At 46.3% G+C, this 23,818-nt stretch overlaps 1 protein-coding gene and 1 non-coding gene across 2 annotated transcripts in view; one reads left to right on the top strand and one right to left on the bottom strand.

The window, feature by feature from the left end:
- Window positions 1-734: 734 nt before the first annotated feature.
- LOC121871865 (dipeptidase 1-like) overlaps window positions 735-23,818 on the top strand; it is a 75,573-nt gene continuing 52,489 nt past the window's right edge. The window contains exons 1-2 of the mRNA XM_042374441.1: window positions 735-1,566; window positions 18,591-19,067. Coding sequence (XP_042230375.1) covers window positions 18,693-19,067 — 375 coding nt within the window. The 5' untranslated portion in view covers window positions 735-1,566; window positions 18,591-18,692. The remainder of the gene's footprint in view (window positions 1,567-18,590; window positions 19,068-23,818) is intronic.
- Window positions 15,586-15,659, bottom strand: Trnav-cac. The gene has a single exon. It is a non-coding gene; the product is annotated as a tRNA-Val (tRNA).

Below are 23,818 nucleotides of genomic sequence, written 5' to 3'. Positions count from 1 at the left end.
GTGGGTCGTGGGGTGGGGGGGGGTGAGGAGTGGGGGGGGGGTGAGGGTCGTGGGGGTAAGGGTCGGGGGGTGGGGGTCAGGGGGTGAGGGACGGGGAGGTGAGGTCGTGGGGTGAGGGTCGTGGGGTGGGGTCGGGGGTGAGGTCGTGGGGTGAGGGACGTGGGGGTCGTGGGGGGTGAGGGTGGGGGCAGGGTCGGGGGTGAGGGTCGTGGGGGATGAGGGACGTGGGGGGGGGGACGGGGTCGGGGGGGTAAGGGGGGGGTGAGGACGTGGGGGGAGGGACGTGGGGTGAGGGTGTAAGGGTCGTGGGGGTGAGGGTCGTGGGGGGGTGAGGGACGTGGGGGTGTGGGGGTGAGGGTGGGGTGAGGGTCGTGGGGGGGGTGAGGACGTGGGGGTGAGGGTCGGGGGAGGGTCGTGGGGGTGAGGGACGTGGGGTGAGGTCGTGGGGGGGGTGGGGGCGGGGGGGTGGAGGGGTGGGAGGTGAGGGACGGGGGAGGTGAGGGTCGGGGATAAGGGTGGCAGGTGAGGGGAGGTGATAAGGGCGTCGTGGGGTTAAGGGTCGTGGGAGGTGTCGAGTGTAAGGATCGTGGGGGTTAAGGGTCGTGGGAGGAGAGAGTCGTGGGGGTTGAGGGTCGTGGAGGGTAAGGGTCGTAGGGGTGAGGGTCGTGGGGGGTGAGGGTCGTGGGGGTAAAGGTCGTGGCAGGTGTACTGGGCCGCGGCAGTGAGCAGGTTGCTCTCGTGGTGTTAAGACGTGTGACTGTGAGGCTCCGCGAGGTGTTCTTCTCCCGCTGGACCTCCGGAGTGTCCCTGTGTGTGTACGACCCCCGAGTGGCTGTGGGTCGTGGTCACGGTGTGTTGTCACGACCTAAGTGGCAGACATCCCACAGTTGCCACTAAGTAAATATTAAGGTGACATTTCAACATTTCTCAGCCTCACATTAACGAGTCAAATGTGGGAAACATTTGTTGTGTCTGGCGAGATTATTGTTCAAGTCTTGGTGAAGTGTTAAGTTGTCGTCCAAGTTGTGGACAATAACAACTTAAGTGAGGACTAAAGTGAGACACAAACTGAGAGACATTGTTCCTCACTCTGTTCATATCATCACCACTGTGAACAATAACAGACAGTGATGACGTCATTCTGAACCACAAGATGAACATTATGAAATATTGACCCAGTGACAACCACACCCCCTCCATCCCACCACCTCACCTGTACACACCTGAGACTCTAACAGCCAGGTGAACGTCTCCTCTCTCTCCTCCACCTCACCTGTACACACCTGACCCTCCAACAGCCAGGTGAACGTCTCCTCCCTCCCTCCCTCTCCTCCACCTCACCTGTACACACCTGACCCTCCAACAGCCAGGTGAACGTCTCCTCTCTCTCCTCCACCTCACCTGTACACACCTGACCCTCCAACAGCCAGGTGAACGTCTCCTCCCTCCCTCTTTCTCCTCCACCTCACCTGTACACACCTGACCCTCCCACAGCCAGGTGAACCTCTCCTCCCTCCCACTCCTCCACCTCACCTGCCGTGCCAGCGACCAGTCATAACTTCACAGGTAGGTGACGCAAGAGGCAGGTGTACCGTGATAGTCGACAGGTGTTGTGGCCTCAGGAAGTGACGCTTACCTGTATAAATGATGTTGTTGTGACCAGACCAGAACACCTGTGAGAGAGGAAGAGGAAGATCTTGTGGGTCTTGGTAAAAATGATGTTTGTGTTCACGTTTATACTCGTTTTCATTTAACTAATTATGGTAATAGGGATAAAAATAGATGAACAACATTACCTACCACTTAACCATCACTGTCTCACGCTGGATTAAAAACGGGACGTAATCTCATATTATGTTAATTATGTACATACGCTCCCCCCCCCCAAAAAAAATACCTTTACGATTTTGTGTTCGACAATGTGTTACAACCGACGAAGGATTTTGACAACCCTACCGAGACAACAGGGGTCAGAGTATTCATTTTGAAATTCATCGGACACCTCCGTCAAGATGTTTTTTTGTATATGTGTGTGTGTGTGTGTGTGCGCAACAGTCCTTACACAATAACATAAGAATGGAGGAAATTGCAGCGGGCCTAGTGGCTTATACTAGACAGCCCCGCTAACGCCTAATCCCTATCACTCATATATCCGTCCAGCCTATACAGTATATGAAACTACCCAGCGTGTTCAAGTTAATGATGAAGTTCCTTAATTTTTTCCACTCATTCACTACTCTATTTCTAATCCAATGTTTACCTATCTCGCGCCTAAATCTTGGTTGGATAGGTTGAGTACCTTTGTTATATCACCTTTGTTTAGCCCTTATTTCCATTTATACACCTCTATCATATCGCCCCTCACTCAACGTCTCTCGAGAGAGTGCAAATTATGATGCTTTAATCTGTCTCTGTACTCAAGGTTCCTAATGCCCGGGATTAGTCTTGTCATTCTCCTCTGTATGTTTTCTAGATATTCTATACCCATCCTGTAGAACGGTGACTAAAACTGAACTGGTAATCCAAGTGAGGTCTCAAAAGCGCAAGATATAGTTTTAGGATGACCTCGCTAGCCTTGTAACTAACACTCATCTGTATGAACCTAAGGACTTTGTTAACCTTGTTTCCAGCAAATGCACATTGTTGTCTTGGTTTAAGATTCCTACTTATCATTATTACCCCTACATCTTTCTCACAGTCAGATTTTCTATAACAGCATTGTTCATATGTTATCTGGTTTCTCTGTTTACATCTCCTAGACTAAGTACTTTGCATTTGTCCACAGTAAATTTCATCGACCATTTTTCAGACCATGTGAAAAATTCGTTTAGATCTTCCTGTAGTTTAGTGGAGTCCTCGTCAGATTTAATTACACATCCTATTTTATAGTGTCTTTAGCAAGTTTACTTATGTTGCTGCTTATGCCTATATCTATGTCATTTATGTATGTAATAAACAGTAATGGCTCAAGTACTGAGCCTTGGGGTACTCCACTAGTGAAGTTACCCCAATCAGATTTAGTGCCGTTAATGCTTACTCGCTGTTTCCTGTCCTGTAACCACGCCCTAATCTATTTTAGAATATCTCCTCCAATGCCATGAGCCTCCACTTTTCTTATTAGTCTGTCGAAGGCTTTGCCAAAGTCGAGGTATACCACATCATAGTCGTGTCCGTCATCCACTGATATGAAAACAGTTGAAAAGAATGTTAATAGCTTTGTCAAACATGAATGCCCACTTTGAAACCATGTTGGGAATCATTGATCAACTTGTGCTTCTCGAGGTGATTTGGAATCGAGTTTCAAATTATTGCTTCAGGCAGTTTGCCTATAATTGATGTTAAACTGATTGGACGGTAGTTAGAAGATAGTGGTCTATCTCCCTTCTTGAAAATCGTTATCACAATCTCTATCCTCCATGATTCTGGTACTACACCCGTTTGTAATGACATGTTAAACAACTTTGCTAAGGGCGTACTAAGTTCTTCCTTACATTTCTTTACTACTCTGGCAAATATCTCATCGGGACCTGGTGACTTATTAGGCCTTAGTTTGTCTTATTTTTTTTTACTAACATCGTTACCAGTCACTACTATCTCGCTTAATCTATTTTATTAACTTTCTCTGTATATAGTACCATGTTTAAATTTTCGGTGGTAGTATTCTTTAAATAATTGTCTATCCATTTGGGGTCATTGTTATTTGATCTGAGTTTTCTGTATGGTATATTCTGCCTTTGTGCATGAAGTAACTCAGTATTTAAATTCTTATGAAACTCGTTAACTTCAGATCTCGTGATCAGGTCATCCTCAACAGTCATATTTGTGAGGTTATCATTGTCAGGTCACCAGGTAAAGTGAGGTCGCCCTAGGTGGGTGCATTGTGTGAGGTCATGTAATTCACCCCAAACGTAATACCCCTTCTCTCAGCTGCCTTTTCAACCTATCAAAGTTTGTCCTTCTGAAATCTGGGACTTCAATGGAATTTTCCTTGCATCTGACATTAATTTCTACTTAAAATTTCACTTCTTTGTAATTGCTGTCAGCTAGTTCGTTCCCTACCTCGACTTTACTAATGAGGTTTTCTCTGTTCGACAGAACTAAATCTAGTATATTATTACCCCGGGTGGGTTCGGCTATATGTTGACCTAGGAAACAGTCCTGAACTTTTCAAGAAAATCCTCTGATTCTGAGTTACCCGTAAGGTCAGTCCATTCTATTTGACTAATGTTATAGTCGCCTAATATACAGACTTTGCTATGTCTGGAAGCCCTGCGCATTTCATCCCAAATAAGTCGCTCATTAACCCTATCAAGATCTACCATCAGTTAATTCTATCCAAATTGTTTCTGCATTTAGTTAAATTTTTATTTCCTTATTCATTTCACACTTCAGATTATCCCTGACACAGACTGCTACCCCGCCTCCGTTCCTAGTCTACCTATCGGTATGAAATAATTTGTAACATTTAATTTGGTATTCGACAGGTAACTCACGTGAGTCTAAGTTTATCCACGTTCCGGTGAATGCTATTATATCGATTTTTTCGGTACATACCAACCCCCTGATTACATCCATTTTATTTCTCATACTTCTACTGTTTGTGGAGTAGACATTTAAGTTAGTCGTGATCTGAGTCTTTTATTTGTTGGGTTTTTGTTTTAACTCCCAGCCCAATTTAGTTTTGTCATCATTCCTAACACTATTTCTCTGTTACCCTCTGTTTACCCCTGCCCACTACAGTCTCCCCGATCCCTGTGCTCACATGTTCCCCCAGCAGCTTAAAGGGAGCCAGCCAGGGTTGCCACCCCCTCCCGAGACAGGTGCACCCCATCCCTAGCATAAAGGTCCCTACTGCCGTAGAAGTTGTCCCAGTTGTCAATGAATGGGACTGATATTGACTTGCAATATCCGTCAAGACGGCCGTTGACACCAACTGCCCTTGACAACCATTCATTGCTAACTCGCCTTCTAGGCAGGACACCACATATGATAGGGATCCCTTCCTTCATCATAATATGTTTGATAGCTGCCTTGAACTTATCAGGGAGCTCCTCACTCCTACACCGGCCAATTACATTGTCTTCTGAGGCAGATAATAGGTTGTTCCCATTACCAGACATGATATTGTCCATCCTGTCAACTATATCACCACTCCAGCTCCTGACAAACACACTCTCATCCCATTTCTATTTTTGACACAAAAATCTCCATCTAAGAACCTTACCTGGGAATCCCCAGCAATTAAGGTTTTTGTACCTTCCTTGTCAGCCTTGTCCCTGACTCTGCTATCGTCCAATTCGTCTCCCAAAGGACTAAAAAAGTTAGTACACTTAGATGTTGTCGTTTCCGTCTTTTTTCACCACCAGATTGATCGTTCCTCTCCTCACGTCCCTCCATTGGCCTGTATTTTCGTCAGACACAGACTCTCTCTGTCTCGTGTCTTCCTCCTTCATCTTCGTAATCACTTCCTTTAATTTCAAGTTTTCCATCCTTGACCTTCACTAACTCGCCCTTCAAAAAGGCACAGAGTTGTTCGCAACTGACACGAGCCATTGCACTGACAGTTAATACCCGAAAGTTAAATCGGCCGTGACCTTTCCTTCAGCGAGGTCAACACACAACTGAGCGTGATTCCAGGGCCGGTGGAAGTTGTTTGGACATACTTCCTAGCCCCCATTAGTCCCTGTTCACCTAGCAGTAAAGTAGGTACCTGGTGTAAATCGAAAGTTGCGAATTCGTATTCAGGGAGTTGGAGCTTCCAATAACTTGATGACATAAACCATTGACTCTTCAGGCTTCTATGCCCTTGACTCTTCAGGCTTCTACGCCCTTAACTCGTGAGACATAAAGGCAAGCATGAGCTTAGCATGCTTCCCTGTTGGGCGCTGTAAACGCTTCTGCGCTTCACCTTACACAAGGATGTAGGGGAGTGCCTAATAAAAAAAAAAAACTGAGCGTGATCAGCACACAACTGCTTCGTTTAGTTCATCATAGTGGTGCGGTAGCCGAGGGACCTTAACACTCGCCTCCTGTCCTAAGGGTCACTAGGTCGAACCCGAGCATATATAGGCTATCCATAGCCTCCTTGTGTAAAGAGTTTTTAGTGTGGAGTGAGTTGTGTCCACAGTAATTGATCGTCAGGGATACATAATAAACACAGTTAGGCCGTGGTCTTCAATGCCTTTTACTAATAAACAAAACGCACCTGAAATAGGTCTGGTTTACACGAGAATGAACAACTAATGTTCTCGAGGCAGATGACTACCACTTAATTTCTGTTTCTTAAGTGGATTTGGATGTCTTGTATCAACAAAGAGTTTTAGTGAAACTTGAAGAGAAACAAACCATCATTGTGACCACGAGCTGAGACCACACCTTGATATGACCTCTGTGTGTGTGTGATGCTGATGGTGTCACACTGTTAGGTTCTGAACCCCTTGAGTACGATAGTTTAATCTTAAGAGTACAGTGTTATTGTACTCAAAGGGATAAGAACACATCGTACATAAAGGATTAAATATCGTACACAAGGGGGTTAAGTTGTCGTACACAAAGGGTCAATATATATATTACTGAATGGGCGAATTTTTAGTACCCACGAGAGAGACATTGTCATCAAGGTGGTTAAGTCGTTGTACTCAGTCGGCGGATTTATAGTACTCGGGGGGGAGGGGGGGTTGAAAAGTCACACGTCTCTCTCTCTCTCTCTCTCTCTCAAGAGCACTATAGACTCTCATTATGAATAAAAACAATTTAATATCGGCAATACAGAAAAATAATCAGACATGTTTGTAACTGTATTAAATAAATGTTCTTTTTTTAATAAGAGTTAATGTATTGTGACAGGTTCATTAACTTACTAAATTATGAGTCGCTATTTTTTTTTTTTTTACGCATGTGGTGTTGATGACGGTGCAGTTAGCTGGTGTGTCTGGTTGTGACAGGCAGGTGATGTAGGCGTTAATTACCTCATTCCCTTGTATCAATTTTTACCGTGTGTGGTGGTGGTGGTGGTCCTTTACCTGTTATGGGGGGGGGGGGTAATTAGTGGTAGTGTTATTGTTGCTGCCGTGGTGACGTGAACGGCTGTGTTCTGATGTATACAGTGTTATATTTTATTTCCAGCTAACAGTAGTGGGAGAGGAGTGTTCATTTCTACCCTTGTCCATCCACCCCGTCAGTCAGTCTGTCAGGTACCGTATACAGTTACCCAGAAAATTTATGTTTCGTCTCTTTTATTATCTCGCGAACCCCTGAGATTCAGACTCGTGAACCCAAAGCAATAGACACTGATGTATTATACTGTACCATAATGTTTCGGATTCATGAGTCTGAATCTCGGGGGTTCGGGGTTCAGGAGGAGAGGCGACAGGACTTTTGTCGGTGACTGTACGTATACATGGCAATACAGTACGCCCTATACGTACAGTACGACCTATACGTACAGTACGACCTCACCTCTCACAAATACAGTTCACCATAGATTAATTCACCTTTAGATGTTAGTTCCATACAGCACACGGAGTACAAAGTCATCAGTATACACAAGGAAGCAGCGTAACCAGCACTGTACCCGAACGCCTTCTCTTCCTCATCTGTAAAGTTAGGTACCTGTTTATAGCTGGCTGAACTGACGGATGTGACGGGATCGAACCAGTGACATTTAGAATAGAAGTTGAATACAATAACCACTCTTCCACTTTTTTTTACCGAGCTGATATGTGGCATGTGCTGACTTTTTTATACAATGTTTCAGTTGTTTACTGAACTTTTCATTTAACAAATAGTAATTAACTCATGAAATGTTCACCTTGTTCCCTAACATACATACATACATACATACATACATACATACATACATACCCGGTTCATTATGTATCCAGATGAAGACCTGCCTCTTTCACTTCCCTCCTCTCCCTAACCTCCCTCCTCCTCTCCCTGACCTCCCTCCTCCTCCTCCTCTCCCTAACCTCCCTCCTCCCCTGACCTCCCTCCCTCCCTCTCCCTTGACCTCCTCCCTCCTCCTCCTTCCCTAATCCCTCCCCTCCTTCCCTCTCCCCTGACCTCCCTCCTCCTCCTCCTCTCTGCAAACTCTCCTCCCTCTAACCTCCCTCCTCTCTGACCTCCTTCCTCCCTCTCTCCCTCTTTCCCTAACCTCTCCTCCCTTCCTCCTCTCCCATGACCTCCTTCCTCCCTCCCTCCTCTCCCTCAACCCTCCCCCTCCTCCCTCCCCTGACCTCCTCCTCCTCCCTCCCTCCTGACCTCCCTCCCTCCCTCCTCAACCTCCTCCCTCCTCCCCCTGACCTCCCTCCTCTCTCTCTCCCTGACCTCCCTCCTCCTCCATGACTCCTCCCTCCTCCTCTCTCTCCCTGACCCTCCCCCTCCCTTCCTCCTCCTCTCCCCACCTCCTCCTCTCTCCCCTGACCCTCCTCCTCCTCTTCCCTCCCCTGACCTCCCCCCCTCCTCCTCCTCCCTTCTCTAACCTCCTCCCTCCTTCCCTTGACTCTCCTCCTCTCCTCCCTCTCCCTTAACTCCTCCTCCTCTCTCCCTTGTTAACCCCCTCCCTCTCCCTGACCTCCCTCTCCCTCCTCCTCTCCCTAACCTCCCTCCTCCTCTTCCCCAACCTCCCTCCTCCTTCCTCCCTTGACCTCCTCCTCCCTCCCTCTCCCTAACCTCCTCCTCCTCCCATGACCTCCCTCCTCCTCCTCCTCTCCCTAACCTCCTCCTCTCCCATGACCTCCCTCCTCCTCCTCCCTAATCTCCCCTCCTCCCTCTCCCCTGACCTCCCTCCCTCCTCCTCCTCTCCCTAACCTCCTCCTCCTTCTCCATGACCTCTCCCTCCTCCCTCTCCCTAACCTCCCTCCTCCTCTCCCTGACCTCCCTCCTCCTCCTCCTCTCCCTGACCTCCCTCCTCCTCCTCCTCCTCTCCATGACCTTCCTCCTCCTGTCACAGAACTCGCCAACCAGTGTACCAGGTATAATTGCAGGCGACTGTACATAGTGGAAATGAATAAATGATACATAACAGAGAATGAGAATTGTGAAGACAGACACAAAAACAGACAAAGGAAAATTATAAACAAAAAGGCAAAACGAACCAACAAACAGACAAAGAGACAGACAGACAGAGAAAGAGATAGACAGACAGACAAAGAGACAAAATTAAACCGAAGAGAGACATAATAAAATAGAAAGATAAATACCTTTCACACACAAAATTATTTAAACTATGAACCTTTGGCAGTCGTCCCAACCCTTTCCCCTCTTCAACCCCTTCCTTCAACCTCCCCATTCCCTCCAGCTGGCTCAGAGAACACGTGTGACTCGAACGCTCAATGTTGACATACACCTCCCGGATGTATTGTCTACACGAACGCTGCCACGTCAACAACCCTCCCCTCCCCCTTCCCCCACCCTCCTCCCTCCTCCCTCCTCCCCTGGTGTCTCTCCTAACCCAGATACATAAATTAGTATATATTTATCATTAGTATACGAGTATATTTCATGGGATAGGTTTTCTGTATTTTGTTTTTATTGTCTAGAGGAGAAATTAATTGATACACGGTTATGTAAACAGAGAGAGAGAGAGAGAGAGAGAGAGAGAGAGAGAGAGAGAGAGCGAGGTGTGAGCCGGGGAACTCATTTACTGTTGGACAGGTAAGAATGTTTAGACGGATATATTTTCTGACAGGAGCATTTACAACAACTGGGACGCAGCTATCCTCGTTCAGCAGTGATCTTAACGATGAAAACCATTTTTATTGTGACGTGTATAACAAGATCATTACGACTGAGACACGCACACAACAAAACCAACACTTCTTAACACACGCATATAACGAAACCATAAAAACTTAACACATACAAGTATATAAAAAAAAATTATACAAATTCAAGTAAGATAATTCGGTACTAAGGAGCAGAGTAGGTGTGGTAGATTTAGGTTAATTTCATGAGGCCAGGTAACTCATGTCTCCACACCTGTATCATCTACACAGGTGTGACAACATATGGTACCGGTTGAGAGGGGGGGGGGGCTGCTGAATATTTGAACACAGCTGAGTCATCGTACTGGTTTATGTAGGAGATGAATGTGATTGGTTGGTAGGTTTTCTTTAGTAACCAATCTGAATGCGTCTTACAGCAACACACATACACTGAACATTCACCTCTGATTGGTTGACAGGTGTTCGCTATTTACAAATCAGGACGCGACTTCAGGAACACTTCAGCTAATACACTGAACAGTCGCCGTTGATTGGTAAGAAGGTTTTCACTAGTAACTAATCAGGAGGCGTCTTGCAGGAACAAACAAACACACACACACATTACAAGCAATACTTTGTTCAAGTTATAACTCAAACTCGACTTCATATTGACTAAACTTGAAGCGTTTCCTGGAGGCCCTCAAGACTCTCAAGTTAAATGAAACTCTGGTTAAAGTCAAGCTGAGTCAAGATTGTTTCCTGTCAGATTTAACCTGACCTAACCTGACCCTTGTGTACAGCGGTCGACATATTTACTGTGGGAAAGATCTGTGACGATACCTACCCCCCATCCTCCTCCCATAGGTACTCTCTCTCTCTCTTGATTTCCTCCCTCTCTCCCTCCCAACCTTCTCCCTCTCTCCCTCCCAACCTCCTCCTCCCTCTCCTCCCAACCTTCTCCTCTCTCTCCCTCCCAACCTCCTCCCTCTCCCTCCCAACCTCCTCCCTCTCTCCTCCTCCTCCCAACCTCCTCCCTCTCCTCCCTCCCAACCTCCCTCTCTCCTCCTAACCTCCTCCTCCCTCCCATCCCACAGTCTCCTGGTCATCCATCACACTGTTGTCCCCTCGCCTGGTCGTGTTATGGCCTCTCTCACCACTCTCTGCTTTGTGGACGACCTGCTGCCCTAGAGACGACTTCCTGCCCTATGGACGACCTACCTTACGCATACATACATACATACATACATACATACATACATGAGAGTGGAGGAAACTGCAGCGAGCCTATTGACCCATACTGGGCAGTCCCATTTACACCAAACCCCTATTGCTCATATATCCGCCCAACCTATGTTTGAAGCTATCCAGAGTATTCAAGTTAATGATCATGTTTGGTAACTTGTTCCCCTCATCCACTACTCTATTTCCAATGTTTACTTATCTCACGCCTAAATCTATATTTGTCTGATTTAAAACCATTGTTACGAGTTCCCTCCTAGTTGGATAGTTTGAGCACCTTTGTATATCCCTGACTTTCATTTATACACCTCTATCATATCGCCCCTCACTCTACGTCTCTCGAGGGAGTGAAAATTCAGATGCTTTAACCTGTCTCTGTACTCAAGGTTCCTCATGCCCGGGATTAGTCTTGTCATTCTCCTCTGAATTCTTTCTATGGATTCTATATCAATTCTGTAAAACGGTGACCAGAATTGAACTGCGTAATCCAGGTGTGGTCTCACAAGTGCAACATACAGTTTTAGGATAACCTCGCTAGTCTTGTAACTAACACTCCTTTGTATGAACCCAAGTACTTTGTTAGCCTTGTTTTGAGCAAATACACATTACTCCTAAATCTTTCTCGCAGTTGGATTTTCTATAACATCATTGTTCATACATACATACATACATACATACATACATACATACATACATACATACATACATACATACCTGTGTGTGTGTGTATGACCAATGGAAGAATATCTTATCTATTAAGACCTAATTGGCAAGTCAGATTGTTGTCCAATTAGGGAAATGGTTCACTATTTTTTCCATTACAAGTTCATCAGAAAAGAGTGCGTGAAGCGGGAGAAAGTCTTGGTGTGTAATTAAGGCGTCCACTGTTAACTGTGTCAGAGTGCGTTGTAGTTAGGTCAAGTTATAATTAGTTGTGTCACTTTTACTAGTTTACGCGGATGGAAGGTGAGGTTGGAACAGGTGTGGGCAGGTGTGGTGAGGTTGGAACAGGTGTGGGCAGGTGTGGTGAGGTTGGAACAGGTGTGGGCAGGTGTGGTTAGGAGTGTTGGTAAGGGTGGTGAGTTGTACTTAATTTAGGAATGGTTAGGTGTAGGCAGGTGTGGGGAGGGGTAGGCAGGTGTGGGGAGGGGTAGTTAGGTGTGGGAGGAAAAGAAGGAAGGAGGAAAGTAGGGAGGGGAGGAAAGAAGGAAAAAGGAAAAGGAAGGAGGGAAGGAAGGAAGGAAGAAGGGGGATGGAAAGAATGAAGGAGGAAAGTAGGGAGGGGAGAAAGGAAGGAAGAAAGCAAAGGAGGGGGAAGGAAAGAAGGAAGGCTGGAGGTCACGGCAGGTCACATCAGATCAAGCCAGGTCGTGGGTCACAGAAGGTCACGGCAGGTTACGGCAGATCATTTCAGGTCAACATGGTATCCAGATTGTTGATTGTAAGTCGCGGAGAGATCACGTCATCCTCAAACCTGTTTCATTAAGTCTTAGGTCATCCTCCACCTGTTTCAGTAAGTCTTAGGTCATCCTCCACCTGTTTCATTAAGTCTTAGGTCATCCTCCACCTGTTTCATTAAGTCTTAGGACATCCTCCACCTGTTTCATTAAGTCTTAGGTCATCCTCCACCTGTTTCATTAAGTCTTAGGTCATCCTCCACCTGTTTCATTAAGTCTTAGGTCATCCTCCACCTGTTTCATTGAGTCTTAGGTCATCCTCCACCTGTTTCATTAAGTCTTAGGTCATCCTCCACCTGTTTCATTAAGTCTTAGGTCATCCTCCACCTGTTTCATTAAATCTTAGGTCATCCTCCACCTGTTTCATTAAGTCTTAATTCATCTTCCACCTATTTCATTAAGTCTTAGGTCATCCTCCACCTATTTCATTAAGTCTTAATTCATCCTCCACCTATTTCCATTAAGTCTTGTGTCATCCTCCACTCTGTCGTTTCATTAAGTGCCCATCTATCCTCCACCTGTTTCTATTAAGCCCTTAGGTCATCCTCCACCTGTTTCATTAAGTCTTAGGTCATCCTCACCTGTTTCATTAAGTCTTAGGTCATCCTCCACCTGTTTCTATTAAGTCTAGGTCATCTCCACCTATTTCCATTGGCTTAAGTCTTAATTCATCCTCCACCTGTTCTATTAAGTCTTAGGGTCATCTCCACCTGTTTCATTAAGCTCCAGTCATCCTCCACCTGTTTCATATTAAGTCTTAGGTCATCCTCCACCTGTTTCATTAAGTCTTAGGTCATCCTCCACCTGTTTCATTAAGTCTTAGGTCATCCTCCACCTGTTTCATTAAGTCTTAGGTCATCCTCCACCTGTTTCATTGAGTCTTAGGTCATCCTCCACCTGTTTCATTAAGTCTTAGGTCATCCTCCACCTGTTTCATTAAGTCTTAGGTCATCCTCCACCTGTTTCATTAAATCTTAGGTCATCCTCCACCTGTTTCATTAAGTCTTAATTCATCCTCCACCTATTTCATTAAGTCTTAGGTCATCCTCCACCTATTTCATTAAGTCTTAATTCATCCTCCACCTATTTCATTAAGTCTTAGGTCATCCTCCACCTGTTTCATTAAGTCTTAGGTCATCCTCCACCTGTTTCATTAAGTCTTAGGTCATCCTCCACCTGTTTCATTAAGTCTTAGGCCCTCCTCCACCTGTTTCATTAAGTCTTAGGTCATCCTCCACCTGTTTCATTAAGTCTTAGGTCATCCTCCACCTGTTTCATTAAGTCTTAGGTCATCCTCCCCCTGTTTCATTAAGTCTTAGGTCATCCTCCACCTGTTTCATTAAGTCTTAGGTCATCCTCCACCTGTTTCATTAAGTCTTAGGTCATCCTCCACCTGTTTCATTAAGTCTTAGGCCCTCCTCCATAAGCCACAAAGATGTAAACAAAAAAGGAGACGCAACAACTAAAAATACCAATAAATGACAGAAGATACGACAATAAACAAAAGAAAGTCAACAAAGGGATCTGAACCTCTTTCGTTATAAGGTATAAAGAGGATTCGAACCTATATTTACTTGCTAGTGGAAGGGTTATAAACATATAAATAGTAGTAGTCTCTTTGCCCTATACTTCTGGTAACTGAGAGGTTTAGGGGATTCAGATATCGTATTTAAGAAGCATTGAATCTTATCTTACCAGTAGGAAAGAGTTGATGTTGATACTTTTTAAATAGACAGACAGACAGCAGACATAGGAAAAGGGAGAGAGAAGTGTAGAGAGAGAGAGAGAGAGAGAGAGAGAGAGATAAACAGAAGACCCTCATCAAAATACATGAATTCAACACAAGGTATTAAATCTCTCTCAACATTATCCCCTGGTAAAGTAATCAACACCGTGTATATATATACCTGCACTTTGTACCTGTATCCTTAATTAATCCCATTAAATAAAAGCTCTTTAGTTCTCGCGCCATTAAATACCGCATAAATCAAACATTTTCCCGTAATATGGCATAATGGTGGTGGTTCATTCCTGCTAAATAACGAAAACCCCGAAAAGTAAACTAGAGTTGATTTTTTTTGTATTTTTTTGTTTTCGGTCTTTGTGTTGGAGTCCTTTCAGTTCGTTCCTGTAGTAATGTAATTTGATCGTAGGAAGGGAGAGTTGGAGAGACGAATATTGGGAGGAAGGGGAGTGAGTGTGTGGGAGAGGTAGGGTGTGTTTGTGGGAGAGGTAGGGTGTGTTTGTGGGAGAGGTAGGGTGTGTTTGTGGGAGAGGTAGGGTGTGTTTGTGGGAGAGGTAGGGTGTGTGGGGGAGGGGAGAGAGGTAGGGTGTGTGAGTGAGGTAGGGTGTGTTTGTGGGGGGGGGGGTAGGGCGTGAGTGGGTGTGTAAAAGAAGAGGTAGGGTGTGTTTTTGGGGAAATAGGGTGGGAGTGGGTAAGGTGTGTGTGGGGGGGGGAGTGTAGGGTGGGGTGGGGTGTGAGAGGTGTAGGGTGTGTGTGTGTGTGTGTTTTGTGTGTGTGTGTGTGTGTGTGTGTGTGTGGTAGGGAGAGTGAAAGAGAAGACAGAGGATAGAGTGAGTGAGAGAGAGGGAGAGAGAATTGCAGTAAATATGAGATAGGGGAGAGGGAGAGAATAAAGGGGAGAGAGACATTAAAAATAAAGAGAGGGAGAAGGAGAATACGATTGTTTGTTTACAGAACGTGTGTGTGTGTGTGCGTGTGTGTGTGTGTGCGCGCGCGCTCGCGTGTGTGTGTGTGTGTGTGTGTGTGTGTGTGCATTAGGTATTCATACACTGTACATTATTTACACACAATTTGTACATATTAAAAAATACAGACGTAGTTACATAATAATAATAATAATATTAATAATAATAATAATAATAATAATAATAATAATAATAATAGTTGCCCCTCATGTAACGAGGATGGCCGGCCCAAGGGCCATCTAGGCGTGAATTTGTTTAAGGTGTAAAAGCTGTCGCCAACACAACAACCACACCCTAAGTTAACGAGCTGCATGACCTAGTGTCAAGGAATAGTCCGAGAAGACCGGACAACTCGCCAACTGCACTGGCTAACCATTACCCCGGAACACGATCCACAAATAGATTAACATCCAGGTTCCCAATTACTGCTGGGTAGACAGAGGCAAATGGCGTAAAGAAACTTGACCATAGTTTCACCCTGCCTGGGGATCGAACCCGGGTCCACTCGCTTGTGAGGCGAGCATGCTGACCATTACACCACAGGTCGCTATACATACATACATACATACATGCATACATACAAGTCATTTTGTACACACATGAACCTAAGTCGATGAACGTATCATGTGATCGTCTCTGGGGAGAATCATGACAATGTTTCGTCTCATTGGGGAAGAACTTCTTCTTCTTCTTCTTCTTCTTCTTCTTCCTTGCAAACATCACTTCACGTTCCATCCTTCTCCTCTTCCTCCACCCCTATAAACATTCCCTTTCTTCTCCTTCCTTCTTCCTCCTCTCATCTCTCTTTCCTTCCTTCCTTATCCCCTCCCCCCCTTCTTCCTCCTCTCCTTCCTTCCTTCACCTCTCCCCCTCATCACTGTCTTTTCCCCTCCTCCCTCCCTCCCCCTCTCCTTCTCCTCCCTCTCCCCTCCTCCTCCTTTTCTTCCTTCCATCCTTCCTTCCTTCCTTCCACCTGGACGTCACCTTCAGTTGCGCCCATGAAACTAAATGAACCAAAAGTGTCAACTCACCCGCCAACTGACTAACAGCCCCCGAGGAATTTATTTACGTCGAGGCCAGTGAGTGGGGGGAGTTAGATCTCTGGGGACAGTAGGGGCTGAGTTGAGTGTTAGGACAGTGGGGACTGAGTTGAGTATGGGGACGTGCAGGGGCTGAGAGTTGAATTATTAGGGGACGGTAAGGGTCTGAATTAGATTAGCCAGTGACAGTAGGGGGCTAGGTTGAGTGTGGGGACAGTAGGGCTGAGTTGAGTGTAATGAGGGGACGGTAGGGGGCTGCTGGGGTGGGTGTGTGGGGACAGTAGTGCCAGGGGCTGGGTTGGGTGTGGGGACGATGGGGGCTGGGTTGAGTGTGGGGACGGTGAGGGGCTGAGTTGAGTGTGGGGACAGTAGGGGCTGGAGTTGAGTGTGTGGGGGACGGTAGGGCTGGGTTGAGTGTGGGGACAGTGGGGGGCTGAGTTGAGTGTGGGGACGGTCAGGGGACTGGGTTAGTGTGGGGACGGTCAGGGGACTGGGGTTGAGTGTGGGGACAGTAGGGGCTGGGTTGAGTGTGGGGACGGTGAGGGGCTGGAGGTTGGGTGTGGGGAACGGTGGGGGCTGGGTTGGAGTGTGGGGGACGGTAGGGGCTGAGTTGAGTGTGGGGACAGTAAGAGGGCTGGGTTGGGTGTAGGGGACAGTGGGGGCTGGGTTGGAGTGTGGGGACGGTAAGGGGGCTGGGTTGGGTGTGGGGACAGTGGGGGCTGGGTTGGGTGTGTGGGGACAGTGGGTGCTGGGTTGGGTGTGGGGACAGTGGGAGGCTGGGTTGGGTGTGGGGACTGTTGAGGGGCTGAGTTGAGTGTGGGGACGGTAAGGGGCTGGGTTGGGTGTGATGGTGGTAGTAGTGTCGTGAGGTGGTGGTTGTGGTGGTGTGGTGGTGGAGTGCGTCGTGGTGGTTGTGGTGGTGTGGTGGTTTGTGGTGTAGTGATGGTGGTAGTAGTGGTTTGTGGTGATGGTGTGGTGGTTTGTGGTGTGGTGGTCGGTGCGTCGTGGTGGTAGTAGTGGTTTGTGGTGATGGTGTGGTGGTTTGTGGTGTAGTGATGGTGGTAGTAGTGTCGTGGTAGTAGTAGTGGTTTGTGGTGATGGTGTGGTGGTTTGTGGTGATGGTGTGGTGGTTTGTGGTGATGGTATAAATGATGAAAAAATGGATAGTGTTGGCAGGTAATGAGAGACTGATTTAATTGCAGATAATTACTTGTATGTTAAGAGAGAGAGAGAGAGAGAGAGAGAGAGAGAGAGAGAGAGAGATGATTAAAGGAGAAAGAGAGAAGTGGGGGAATATGAGAAGAATAAGAGAGAGATAGATTAACAAAAAACCTTCATAATATAGCCATCGACAGGACTGCCTTATGAGAGGAAGAATTACATATCTAAGTTAGTCCCCATTTTCTTCTCTAAAGTAATTCCCATTTTCTCTGTTAAGAAAATTCCCGTTTTCTGCCGTCTGGTTAAGGAGGGACTAAAATATTACTCACTGGCTCGCACTCTTAAATTTAATTGCCCCACGACGACAGTGTCTGGCGGTCGTGGTGTTCACTAGACTGTAAAACATTTCTGGGGGTAATTTTGGTGACTGTTGGGCCCTCCCTCCTGCTGTGTTGGTGTCTCTCTTACTGTAATTTGTCTCTCTCTTTCTCTGCAGTCTCTCTCTCTCTCTCACAGCAGTCTCTCTCTTTTTTCTCTCTGCAGTCTTCCCCCGCACCCTCTTCTCTCATTCCTTCTCCCCCTTCCCCTCCTCACCCTCCTTTCCATCTTCCCCCCTTTCCCCTCCTCATCTTCCCTTCCATCCTCCTCCTCCCTTTCCTCCCTTCCCCTTTCATCCCCCTCCTAAGGGCAGAAAATATCTCCTCCTCAAAAAAAAAAAAAAAAATTCCACCTGATAATTTTTTCCCAGGGAGTTAGTACTGTTAAATTCCCATAGGCTCCTTAATGAAACCCTCCGGCGTAAAATAAACTGGAGAAAAAAAAAGTTATATCTCTTTATATCATTTTTGTTCTAGGAATCGTTGGGAAATGTTGTGTGTGTGTGTGTGTGTGTGTGTTCCTTGACTTATAGCTGGTGGTCATTCTCTCTCTCTCTCTCTCTCTCTCTCTCTCTCTCTCTCTCTCTCTCTCTCTCTCTCTCTCTCTCTCTCTCACACACACACACCTCTTAATAACACTATCCTGAGGTGAGTTGTGGAATGTGTCCTCGGGAGTACAATTAAGCTAAGAGTCCAGTTAACAGTCCAGTTAACAGTCCAGTTAACAGGCCAGTTAACAGGCCAGGTATTTTAAATAATGAGTGATGGGTCTTGTGATTGGTGAAGCGTTCTAGTGTGTGTGGTCAGGTTAGGTTAGGTTATACACCTGCCATTACGATTATTATTTGACCTCTCTCCTCTGCCCCAGATTAACTGCTAATGAAGGGTTGTTTGTTTCAGGAGGGCAACAAGGCGTGTGTGTGTGTGAGATGGAGTGGGCGCGGTAGGCGTGGTGTGTGGGCGGGCGGGGGGTGCTCGGGTTGCCCCCCAGCGGGACCTGGGATGCGACTCGGTAAAAGTTACTGTTTGAACGGAGAGGTGCAGCAGGACCCGGCCTCTCCACCTGCCTACGAGGGCGCCGACACCACCACCTACTGCGCCGCCCTTCAGCACAGCGTCAGCACCACGTCCTCCAGGCCAGCTTACGGGCGTGGGGTGCCCTCGTGGAGCGACGGGCGTGGCCGTGGCTCGGGCACCACACCTAATGTGGCCGGAGGATGGTGTGGGGAAGCGGCGGAGACGGGGCTCGGGCCTCTAGACCCCCTCCTGCCGCCCCTCCCCCCGGAGCTGGAGGAGCACCTGCGCACCTGCCGCTGCTCCTGTGACCACATGGGCTACGGCAACTACCAGGAGGGCGCCTCCCCTCACCACGCCTCGGTGAGTACCACTTAAGGCCGGGGTGTTCTGTACTGTCTGTGTTAACTTTCTCTCCTCTCGCTTCCTCACAAACAACTCTTAATAACACGAGGAACTCCCCACCTGCTGACCCACTCTGGTCCTACACGGTCCTTCAGCGGCTCCACCTATGTCTCCCTTAAGGTCACCTACAGTTAACACAGACCCATTATTGTTATTGTCCCCCCCGCCACTGAGAACATATAGTGGTTCAGGTGGTGCCTCCAGGTGGGGACGTCTACTGGCATCTAATTAGTCACAAATACTAACGCTAACCTAACCTCAACACCCCCAGGTAGAATTAGGATGGTTAAGTGAGAAGGTAAAATAAGCTTGGGTGTCTAGTCTCCAGGTTATTCGTGACCGTCCACCTGTACACCTTCACCTGTCTGTACTCCTCCTCAGGTAAAAAGTTTATACCACAACGAACATAAGAAAGTCGAGGCCCAAAAAAGTACACACGGTTAAAAGATACTTTTTGGTGTGTGTGTGTGTGTGTGTGTGTAAATAATAATAATAATAATAATAATAATTAACGGTTTATTGAAAGAGCTTGGCAGCCAGAAGGCTGAAAATATACAGTTACATATTTGGGGAATGGGTTACGAATTACAAATAATATACAAGTGACATAAGTGACACAAATAAGACATATAGTAACTTAGATGGGGATCAGCTCAAAATACAGTTCATTTCAACATAGTGACAGTGTAGGGAGCAGTGTTTACTGGGAGTGAATACACTGATTTATTACATGTTATTGATAATTTTTACAATGGTTGGGACTGGGCTGTTCTTATAGCGATCAGTTCGTGCACGTATGGGCTGGATGCGGTTGTGGTGTCGAACAGCAATTCTCGGACAGGGGATCTCAGGTGGTAGTAGGGGCCGGTGTCGGGGATGGTGTAGAAGCTTCTTACCAAATTTGCAGATGAGGCCGTGGTGATGGTCAGTGAGAGTCGAAAGGGTCAGTGTGTTGAGCGCTTCTTGATATGTGGAGTAGGAAGGGGAGAGAATAATCTTGCATGCCCTCTTTTGCACTTTTTCTAGGTGTTTACGTTGTGTGTGTGTGTGTGTGTGTGTGTGTGTATGTGTGTGTGTGTGTGTGCATAAAATTAATGTGTGTTATAAAGTTTGAGGCTCCCCAAGAAACCCAAGACGGACCTCAACGTGTACCAGTCTTTCCCCTGCAGGAAATTTTCGACGTTGTCATAAGATCAAATATTTTAAGGAAAACCTCCTCCCCATCTTGAGCCAACCAGAAGACGTGTAACTATGGTGGGAAGAGTTATGTTCCCCCTGTAAGAAGAAGCGAGAGTTTAACCCTTTTGAGAATATAAAAAGAAGAAAAAAGGAACAGCTTGACGGGGAAGAGGAGGAAGGAAGGAAGGAAGGACGTAATCAATATGAGGAGATTTTATAACCAAGAGTATAAAGGATTGTATATAAGGGTGAATCCGATCTCTTCTCTGAGGGATAGGTTAAGGGTGTTGGCTCCGTGTTTTATAGGGTTCCGTCCTAAGCTTGTTTTTTCACCCTCTATAGTTTGTGTTGTTGTTCTTTTTTCCCGCAAAATTTGGGAGGGTTGTTTTTAGTTATTTTTTCTTGTTGAGATGAAGTGTTTGTGGCGCGTTTTTTTTTTATAGGTACATGTTCCGTGGCCGGACAGATGGCCGAAAGACATTTGGCCGACGGATATTTGGCCGAACGGACAATAGACCGAACGGACAAATGGCCGAACAGACATTTGGCCGAATGGACATATGGCCTTTTTAATTTTTTTCCTTTCTTCTTTGCAATGTATTTTTTGTATTTTACTAAAGGATAAAAAAAATAAATTGTAATGTAATTGCTTTATAGAAATTACTTCAGTGTTTAATATCTGGTAGTCGTCGGAAACAATCAGCATTATTTTCTCCAATTTCAAGTTAACTTGTGAAATACAAGGACTGAGAGAGGTTTATGTACACAGGGTGACCTTACACAACATGAGGTCAGGTCAAAAACATGACATCCGCTAACCCACACACCAACACCACCACAAACACAAAGGCGACGTAACTAGTCATGTTAAGTCAGGTGAAAAAAATTGTATATCAAGCAAATGTGTCACATTGTAATTATGTTATCATTTTATCCTTTGTTTTATAAAGCAAATACATTCCAAAGAAGAAAGAAAAATAACAAAAAAAATTAAAAAGGCCCTATATCCATTCGGCCAAATGTCCGTCGGCTCGATGACCGTTCGGTCAAATGTCCGTCGGTGAAACGTCCGTCGGCCAAATGTCCTTCGGCCATCTGTCCGGGAGCCACATGTTCGGTGTTTAGGCTCTTGATTACAAAAACAACACAGCACTAACACAACAACAACAACAAAACTATAAAAATAACAGCAATACTACCAATACAACAACAGAACAATAACAACACTAACAAAACAATCACTCGGAATCGAGTATGACGATCATCCAGCTATGATATAATGGTATGAGTTATTAAGGGTGTCACCTTGGTTAGTGAGTTTTGAGGTGACTAGAGAGACCTATACGGGACCGGCAGAGTCGTTCACAGATATTGCACGTGTGGAGGGCTCCATCTAGTGCGGGAGGGGCGGCGGCAGCGTCTTTCCGGCGCTGGTGCTTGTCTGCCTCGGTTTGCATTCGGGCTAACTCGAAAGAATTGACACCTTCTCGTGTGGTGATCCTCCAAGCGTTACGGTGTGGAGTAATCGTCTCCCAGGTGAGGGGGTCGATTTGGCACTTTTTCAGGTTTGTCTTAAGACTATCCTTATAACTTTTCAGTTGCCCGCCAGCGTTACGTTTACTATTCGTTAGGTGACTGTAAAGTAGCTACTTTGGCAGTCTACTGTCGTCCATGCGGGTAACATGGCCAGTCCAACATAGTTGTTCATGGATAATGGTAGCCTCGATGCTCCTACAGTTGCTGTTAGCGAGAATACTGGCATTTGTTCTCTTGTCTTCCCAGCGAACTCGGAGGATGGAACGTAGACTACGTTGGTGAAAGTTTTCAAGTGCCTTAAGGTGCCTCCTGTATGTGACCCATGTCTCACTGCCATATAGCAAGGTGGGGAGGACCACTGCTCGATATACGCGTAACTTTGTAGATAACTTCACCTCCATACAGCTGAAGACACTAATACGGAGTCTGCCAAAGGCTTGAGATGCACATCTGATCCGATGCTGAATCTCTTCATCGATGTCCTCGGTAGTGGACAGGTGGGAGCCGAGATACCGAAAGTGGGTAACAATAGAGAGGGTAGTACCGTTAAGCTGGATAATGGAGGGGTGGCTGAACCAAGGGCGGGCTGAAAGAGAATCTGAGTCTTACGTACATTCACCTCAAGACCGAAGTCTGCATAAGCGTCTGCATAGGTGTTGACTATTAACACCAAAACAACACCACTACCACCAAAATAAAAACACCAAAACAACATCAACACCAACAGCAAAACAACACCAGCAACGTTACCCAATAACAACAACACCACCACGAAAACAACAACACTACCAAATTAATAAAACCCACCAAAATAACAACAACGACAACAAAATAACAACAACAACGCTACCAATACAACAACAACACTATCAAAACAACAATAACACCAGAACAACAAAAACAACATCATCAAAACAACAGCACTATCAAAACAACATCAAAACAACAACAACAACAAACACAACAACAACAACAACAACAACAACATCAAAACAACAACAACAACAAACACAACAACAACATCACCTGTCCCAACTTGAACAGTGAGTAATTACGTCCATCACTGCACCTGACAGAACTCACCTGAGAACTCTGCAGGTTCTAGTGGACTACGACACACCTGGTCTTCACACCTGCCTTACCTGGGCTCTCTCAACACACCTGTGCACTGGACCACCTAAAGATTAGCCTCCCTCAGTAAATTTCACCCGATGATTACACACCCTTACACACACCCATACTGATACATACATACATACATACATACATACATACATACATACATACATACATACATACTTTCATTTTTTCGTATAATACTGTAATATTTATGGTACCTTATGATCTTTCCCTTCCATAACAAAACTATAAATATCTATGAGTTTTTGTAAAGAAGTTGTTGTTGTTGTAGTTGTTGTTGTTGTTGTAGTTGTTGTAGATGATGTTGTTGTTGTAGATGATGTTGTTGTTGTTGTAGAGAAGAGTTTTGCGTCAGTAAGTCAGTCGGTAAAAATGTTGGTAAAAAAAGCAGTTGCATTTATTTAACAAAGACACAAATGTTAAGCACGAAGTTAAAATGAGTTAGAGAGGAAAGAGGGAGGGAGGAGTGAGAGGGAGTGAGGGAGGGAAGAGGGAGGGAGGAGTGAGGGGGAGTGAGGGAGGGAAGGAGGGAAGAGTGAGGGGGAGGGAAGGAGGAAGAGGGGGAGGGAGGAGAGAGGGGGGAGTGAGGGATTGGGAGGGAGGGAGGAGTGAGGGGAGGGAGGGAAGGAGGGAGAGGGAGGGAGGAGTGAGGGGGAGGGAAGGAGGAAAGGGAGGGAGGAGTGAGGGGAGTGAGGGAGGGAAGGAGGGAGGAGGAGGGGGAGTGAGGGAGGGAAGAGGGAGGGAGGAGAGAGGGGGAGGAGGGAGGGATTGGGAGGAGGGAGGAGAGAGGGGAGTGAGGGAGGGATTGGGAGGAAGGAGGAAAGAGTCAGGAGGGACTGGGAGGGAAGGAGGGA

This window comes from Homarus americanus, unplaced genomic scaffold (assembly GCF_018991925.1).
Source record: "Homarus americanus isolate GMGI-L3 unplaced genomic scaffold, GMGI_Hamer_2.0 scaffold28162, whole genome shotgun sequence".
Taxonomy (NCBI): Eukaryota; Metazoa; Arthropoda; class Malacostraca; order Decapoda; family Nephropidae; genus Homarus; species Homarus americanus.
Note: the sequence above shows the minus strand (reverse complement) of the source record. Positions and strands in the feature narration are given on the sequence as shown.